The 8,204-nt window shown below is 39.5% G+C and overlaps 1 protein-coding gene across 2 annotated transcripts; it reads left to right on the top strand.

The window, feature by feature from the left end:
• The first annotated feature begins 414 nt into the window (after nt 1–414).
• On the top strand, nt 415–6,828 carry LOC127625837 (neuronal acetylcholine receptor subunit alpha-4-like). 2 transcript variants are annotated; one of them, XM_052101246.1, is made up of 6 exons: nt 415–597; nt 764–808; nt 949–1,058; nt 2,838–3,608; nt 4,086–4,218; nt 6,703–6,828. In XM_052101246.1, exons 1-6 carry the CDS (start codon nt 415–417, stop codon nt 6,826–6,828), a joined length of 1,368 nt encoding a protein of 455 aa, XP_051957206.1. The 2 variants fall into 2 exon arrangements, with proteins under 2 accessions (XP_051957206.1, XP_051957205.1); XM_052101245.1 differs by having other exon boundaries at nt 2,838–4,218.
• Nucleotides 6,829–8,204: the final 1,376 nt, after the last annotated feature.

Here is an 8,204-nt window from a genome sequence, read left to right as displayed (position 1 = left end):
AACATGCACTTTGGTTCATTAAAGACCAGAGGCGCTACTGCATTCTGGATCATTTGCAGGGGCCTAATTGCACATGCAGGAAGGCCTGCAATGAGAGCGTTACAGTAGTCCAGTCTAGTTATGACAAGTGACTGAACAAGAAGTTGTATGTCATGTTCAGAGTGGAAGGGTCTTATTTTCCTGATATTGTAGAGTGTAAATCTACATGATCGTGCAGTCTTTGAGATGTGGTCTGTGAAATTGTGTTGGTGGTCGATGGTTACCCCTGGATTTCTTATAATGATTGTTAGCTCTCAGTTCAAATTGGAAAATATTGGAGTTGGAAATATACATTTATCTTAGTAGTACGGTGTAGATTCAACCTAATACAGTGTGACTGTATCAAGGCTTGAATTGTTAACATTTTGAATTAAAATGTTAAGCCATTTTTTTCTACTCTTGCCAGTGTTTTCCACCAGTCCACCTCGTGCTCATGCAGAGGAAAGACTGCTCCAGACTCTATTCAGCAACTACAACAAGCTCTCTCGTCCTGTAGCAAACATCTCAGATGTAGTTCTGGTCCACTTTGGCCTGTCTATCGCTCAGCTCATTGATGTGGTGAGTCTTAAGTGCACTCCAGTGCAACTCCACACAATATATTAACATCTCAAGCCAGAGTGTTTTTTTTTGTTTGTTTTTTTATGAAATATACTCAATTGGATCACCTCCTCTATTGTTACTCTCTTTGCCCATGGATATCACACTTTGATTCCAAATACAACAGGATGAGAAGAATCAGATGATGACCACAAACGTATGGGTGAAACAGGTACGTTTTCAACAAATCAGGCAATATTAAAGGCATTAATTAGATTTTTAATTGGAACTGGACCCCTGTTTCCCTACTCTTGTCTCCCCTGTCATACCTGCTGGTTCTGATCTGTGAAGAGCATGTATATTTCTCTGCAGGAGTGGAATGATTACAAGCTGCACTGGAACCCAGAGGAGTACGAGAATGTCACCTCCATCAGGATCCCCTCTGAGATCATCTGGAGACCGGATATTGTGCTTTATAACAAGTGTGTGAAGCTTTTAACAATGCAGAATTCAGCCAAACACAATTTATAAAAATCCATGTACTCAAACACTGTTCACCTCCTGCTGTTCCAACATATTAATATGTTCATGAGCAAATTATGAGTTATTCCATTTTTGACAGCAAATTCTACTTGGGTTTTAAAACTATGCATAAGCAAAGCCTATCTAGCAAGTCAGTCCACTGCCGGCCATCTTTGAAATGCTCCTGGGAAGCTATTTCCAGTCATGACATTGCAGCTTCTTGGGTAAAGACCGAAATCTCCCAAATGATTGGTCAAGATAATGATAAAAGAACATATTTCAAATCAGCAGTAAAATCTGACACTGGTATAATAAATTGTGCTGCTTTACCTCCGATTACGCTAAAATAATTAATTAAAATAAATTCCCAGCTTGTATGAACATGCGTGATCTCTTGTATGAACATGCGAGTTGATTGACAGGCAATGTTTGTATCTAAAAGGTGATTGGTTCTATTACCTGTAAGGTGGGTTTCCTTTCTACATCTGGTGACCTTTGGCTGCCATTGGGCATTACAATTTCTCCCATTCGTTTTAATAGAAGTGTCCCGTCTCTGCTAAATAGTCTCTGGTTCAAGTTAGCTTTGTTCTTCAGTGTTTTCATTATTATTATTATTATTACCTTCTTGGGAAAATGAGCAGTTAGCATTTTTATAGTTTATTCCCTTTTTTACATTTTAATTCTGTTTTTCGTTTAGTTCTGAATCTGTAAACAGCACACATGGGAATTATGCTGTCCACTATTATGAGGTTTGAAATGAGTATTGATCTGTGCTATCCCATACGAGACCATGATGAAGTGAGGTAAATTATTGACCTTTCAGTTAAAAATGAAACCAGACTGGTCTAAAAGAGTTAAGGCTAAGTAATCTTTTATTAACCTTGATAGATCTACCTTAACATTTACCTAAGAGAATGATTACTTTCTATTAAATCCATTTTGGCTTGTATGATTGTTGATCTATAGGTGTGATGCCATAGATAAAAGTATTGTGTGAAGGGTAAAGTGTTAATATGAATTTTGTACATGAACAATATGTTTAATGGAATTGCTGATAAAAGAATATTTCACCCAAAAATGATTCACCCAAATTCTATAATCACTTACTCAGGCCATGCCCAAGTTTGAAAACTCAGTTTTCTAACATCATTATTTTCCAAAGTATGTGGTTATGTAGAGCAATTTTGAAAGCATACATTTTTCAGTGCTGTTCCATTGTGGATGAGAGTTGTAAACATGGTAAAATTCATGTGTTTTCAAACTAAATCGTATTAGTGTGGATGTAGCCTATTCGTCATGTTGTCTAAACCTGTATTACTTTCTTTCTTCCACGTAATATCTGACCTGCTGTTTTCCATTCAACAACATAAGACAGTGACCACAGGCTGTTAAACTCCAAAAAGGACAAAAAATAATAGTTAATTATCACTGAATTTAAATTTTTGGGTGAACTATACCTTTAAATTCTATTTCACCATCATAATTTAAATGAATGTTGAAGCCAAATCCATTATAAACTCTTAATCCAAGGCCTCTGACTCTTATCACCAAAGCGGAAGAACCAGAGAGTAAACGTTCTGAGAGTGTAGGCCCTCTAAACTTGGGCTTCGCAAAGTCTTTGTAGGGATAATGATGGTTTATATCACTGTGATGTACACTGACACCAGTACAGAATTCATTCAGTTGCTTCACAGATATCTGATTTCAAGAATGATCTGATTTTTCTGTTTGATCTGCAGTGCGGATGGAGACTTTGCGGTGACTCACTTGACTAAAGCCCAGGTGTTTTATAATGGCAGGATCAAATGGAAGCCTCCTGCGATTTATAAGAGCTCCTGCAGCATCGATGTCACCTTCTTTCCCTTCGACCAGCAGAACTGCAAGATGAAATTTGGCTCTTGGACGTACGATCGAGCCAAGATTGACCTGGTGAGCATGGCCAGTGATGTGGACCAGATGGACTACTGGGAGAGTGGGGAGTGGGTCATCATAAACGCTGTGGGAACTTACAACATCAAGAAGTATGAGTGCTGTACAGAAATCTACCCAGACATCACCTATTACTTCATCATCAGACGTCTTCCTCTGTTCTACACCATCAATCTAATCATCCCCTGCTTGCTTATATCCTGTCTGACCGTGCTGGTCTTCTACCTACCCTCAGATTGTGCAGAGAAGATCACGCTGTGTATCTCCGTCCTCCTCTCTCTCACTGTTTTCCTCCTGCTCATCACTGAAATCATCCCATCTACTTCATTAGTTATCCCACTTATTGGCGAGTACCTTCTCTTCACAATGATCTTCGTCACTCTCTCCATCATCATCACAGTGTTTGTGCTTAATGTCCACCACCGTTCCCCACGCACGCACAGCATGCCGCACTGGGTCCGCCAGTTTTTCCTTCACCTAGTGCCCCGTTACCTCTTCATGAAACGTCCACCTGCCTCAGGTAAGAGGAACTTTGGTAAACTGATTGAGATGATGCACAAGCCAATGGGGTTGCAATCTATGTTTCTACGGAATACTATTCTGGACCCACCTTCACAGAGTCCCCTCCCCAATGTAGCCATGGCCCCTGTTGCCCAGTTCGATCCAGAGCAGAGGAACTCCTCCCCCAAACCCATGTTTTTCTGCAGTTCTCCAAGTAGTCAGTATTCCGTTCTGCTAGAGGAAACCACACAAACACCAGTCCTCAGTTACACATGTGCATGCACAAACAACATATTTGCCTCTAGCTCCTCTTCGTTTCCAGAAACTGCCCTTGCAACTGTCCTGCACACTATCCCGCTAGATGGAGCTGAGTGTACAGACTGGGAGATCCAAGACCACAGTGCTGAGAGTGTCTTCATAGAAGCCAAAGAGAGTGTTCTTGGTGCAGGGAGTTGTCAACAGTGTCTTACATCTAAGGAGTCGAGTATGCAGAAGCTTGTTCACGATGATGCAGGGATGTGTACTAGCCATAACATCCCCTATGCTCAGAACTTCAGCTCCAACAGTGATGGCAATAAGGATATGAATTCAGTAGAGCCAGTGAGTAATCTGTCGCAGTCCCTGCTGAGAGCCCTGGAAGGTGTTCAGTACATTGCTGACCATCTCAGAGCAGAAGATTCAGACTTTTCAGTAAGTTTCAATATTCAAATGACAAAAAACAGATGACATTTTTAAGGTCAACCCTCTCACTGTTAAAAAGTACAGTTTAACCAGCATGCAATTCCCATGCTGGTCCAGGCTGGTTTGCTGGCTAGTGCTGGTTTGGAGCTGGTCTAGCTGGTGGACCACCATAGCCATGCTTTTCACCATCAAAACCTAGCTGGTGAAGCTGGTGGACCAAAATGGTCTTTCTGATAAAGATGGTTAAGCTAGGTTTAAAATTGTGGGGTCACCAGCATCCCATAGTAGGGGACCAGCACCGAAAAAACGACATAAGCTGGTGACCAGCACTGCTGGTCTTTTCAGCAGGGCTATTTCACATTTGCTTTTTTATGACTCTACTGGTTATCTTTAGGTTTAAGGTTTAGGTTAGCGAGGTTGGTTTTGTTCACTTAAACTTTATAGATTATAAGCCTCAGCCCCAGACTGCCCACAGTCCATTCTCTAACCCTCTGATGCACACATTTCTCTATCAACTCAGCGCAAATCTGCTTGGCTGGTTCAATGGAACTTGCGCTAGTAGACACCTTGAAGCCAAGTTCACAAGGTTCCGCATTGAGACAATATCCGCGTTTACTTTATCAGGCCAGTGCGTCAGCCAGTCAGCTGGGGCCAATAGCCCTGGACCTTGAGCTTTGAGACCAAAATCGATCTGCGTTCCCACCATGGGGCCAGTAGCCCCGCAGCTTTGCCCTAAAACACACCCTTGATACGCCGCCCTGTTGCGAACATCACACACCCTGGCCATGGTGGTCTCTCCACTAACAGCAGGACGATGTCCCAGCACACCATCCATGATCTCGAACCATCGAAACAGATTTGTACTGTGCCCGCAATTTAAGTGGAATTTTCTGCTTTGTTAGTTATGTCTGTGAAATTCAATATAATGAAGTATTCTGTGCTTAACTTAGACTCTATGCATCCTGTGTATTTTCAGTGCAATCACTCACGGAGACTCATGCCGTTATTTAACCCCCCCCCCATCTCCAATAACCCCACCACTAAACACCCTTTAATGACAAAACCGACTGTGACTGGTTGCTTAACATGTCAGTTAGATGTTTATTACTGTCTAAATGTGCAGTCCTTAGCCAATTGAAGTTGCTATAGAGCCCAGACCTTCGCCATAGTCATAGGTCTTGCTATGCAAGACTATTAGAGCATTAACCTTAAAAACATCATCTGTTTGGGGAACATTTAACTCACTTTTAGCAAAACAGCAGCCATATGTGTAACGAACCACGTAATTGTATTTTGCCTAAATTTTCCAAAGTCACATTATTTTCATGAGATCAGGCTTGAAAGTTTAGTGTGAAGAATAGGCTGAAATTGAAGATGTTATTCACTGAAAATTAGAAACATTTTTAAATTATGCCTATTCTGTGCCTTTCAAATTTAAAATGAGTATTTCTGTTATAAGAGCTGTTTGGCATCATTGATATACTTGTATTGTTCTTTTATGGTGCTTAGTTGTCCTTTTTTTAAGCATGACAGCTCCTGGTCACTATATATGTTTGGGTCAAATATTCCTTTAAGAAACAGTACTGATGAATGTAAAAATTAAATAAAAGCACTAAACTCAAAGATGTATACAGCCTACAATTATATCATAAGGAATATCAAATTTATCATATTAACAAGCATGAAACATTATTTTTCTCTTTTGCCAGGGATTCTACTTAAAGGGATATATCACCCAAAAATGTAAAGTCTCTCATTTACTCACCCTCATGCCATCTCAGATGTGTATGACTTTCTTTCTTCTGCTGAACACTAACAAAGATTAGAAGAATATTTCAGTTCTGTAGTCCCATACAATGCAAGTAGTGTGAACAGACCTTTCAAGCTCCAAAAATCACATATAGGAAGCATAAAAGAAATCCACAAGTCTTCAGTGTTAAAATCCATGTCTTCAGAAGATATATAGGTGTGGGTGAGAAACAAATAAATATTTAAGTCCTATTGTTTTACTATAAACCTTCCCTTTCACATTTTGAAAGTGAAAGTGGAGATTAGTAGTCAAAAAAGGATTGAAATATTGATCTATTTCTCACCCAAAATTATTGCATTGCTTCAGAAAAAATATATTAGACCACTGGAGTAGTATGGATTACTTTTATGCTGCCTTTATGTGATTTTTAGAGCTTGAAAGGTCTGGTCACTATTCACTTGCATTGTAGAAAGAAGAAAGTCATACACATCTGAGATCGCATGTGAGTAAATGATGAGAGAATGAAAGAACTATCACTTTAAGTTCTACTTAGACACTTTGAACTGGAATTTGATACTGGTATTATTTTTTTAGAACTGTTCTTGCTATAATAAGAAAAGAGCAGAAAACACTGTGGTCTCACAGGAAAGTAGTCATCCAAAAAATCAATTCTGAGAGGGAAAGACATGAGTGGAAAATATAGCACGAGATTTAAAATGCTCATCTCCTTTCTCCCCAACCAGGTAAAGGAAGACTGGAAATATGTTGCCATGGTGATTGATAGAATATTCCTGTGGATGTTTGTGCTGGTCTGCATTCTTGGGACTGTCGGATTGTTCCTCCCACCGTGGCTGGCCGGAATGATCTAGAACGTCATGTGGAGTCTAGATTGGCAATGAGTGGGTGGGGAATGGCCTTGCCAATCACAAGTGACTTCAGTGACCTCATTAAACATCCCTTGTCATGGAAATTAAGTTATGTTTAATGTTCATAATGTTACATACAGGAATTTAGTCAAGGGATTTCGGGCTTAAAGGTGAAGTGTTATTTTCAACATTGTTAAAAAACTTTCTTCTATTCCAGTAATATATGGAGAACTATACTGTAAGTGAGCCATTTGTAGAATGATGTCCTGAAAAGTGTATACACTGTTGCGATATTAAAGCATTGCTCTTTTTGTCTGAGCGGTCCAACATGTCAACTTCTGGCTCAGCCAATAGCATGAGTTTGGGGTGGAGCTACCTGCTTGTTCATGCAATGGCAGAAGGGGGATGGGGCAGTGGGTGTGTTTGGAAACCAGTTTGGAAACAATCATTATTTATGCAATTCAGTGGTGCATAAATTACACTCTTCACCATTATTCACCATCTGGGTGTGTTAGCGGATTTGGCTATTCAGATGCTTGTATAAGTGAATTATTCACATTATTATAATTTTTCCCCATTTCTAAACACAACATGGATTTCAATATGTGAGAATTACTTATATTAGATCTGTGAACGGTAACTCAGCACAGATGAACTGAACAGGTGACAGCAGAGATAAAATGTCACAATAGTGTCGTCAGCTTAATTCTGAATGTGATATGGATTCCATAATGATAATCATTTTTCAAGGTCTGCTTGTATTTCGGTTTTTAACCTTTACAAAGCAAATAACAAATGACTTTTGTTTCACACACACCAAATTTATCAAATAGACTATTTAAAGAGGTGAAGATATCCTGTAAGTTAAAAAGACATCCAGAAATATCTTCAAATATAAAGAAATGAGTCTAGCTATAGCAACTGAATCCCATGTAATATTCATATTTTAAATCTGTCTTTCAAGTATTCTGTGATGGCTTTAAACCTTTGCTATTAAATTGTGAAAGTTGCCAATGAAAGATTTAGTGAGACTTTTGTTCTGTCACATTCCTGAGAAATACAGAAATACCTGTCAAGGAAATCTGCTGTAATACCCTTTTCTCCTCTCAGCCGGTGAATGAGTTGACCTAACAGAGAAGAGGTCACAGGGTTAAATTAAATCAGTGCCTCAGGGCAGATAGAAAGCTCAAGCTGTCAGAATCAGCCAATGCTGTCATTCACATTAAGAGCATCACCTGACCAATCATGTACAATGCGCTGAAATTGGATTCCAGCATCCACACCAGAATTAAATCAGTCAAACAACAGTGAGTAGTAAGGTTACCACTTTGACACATGTAGCCTACTATTAATTATCTCTTTATCTGTTGGTATTGCTT

This window comes from Xyrauchen texanus, chromosome 32, assembly GCF_025860055.1.
Source record: "Xyrauchen texanus isolate HMW12.3.18 chromosome 32, RBS_HiC_50CHRs, whole genome shotgun sequence".
NCBI lineage: Eukaryota > Metazoa > Chordata > Actinopteri > Cypriniformes > Catostomidae > Xyrauchen > Xyrauchen texanus.
This window is presented reverse-complemented; position numbering and strand designations above follow the sequence as displayed.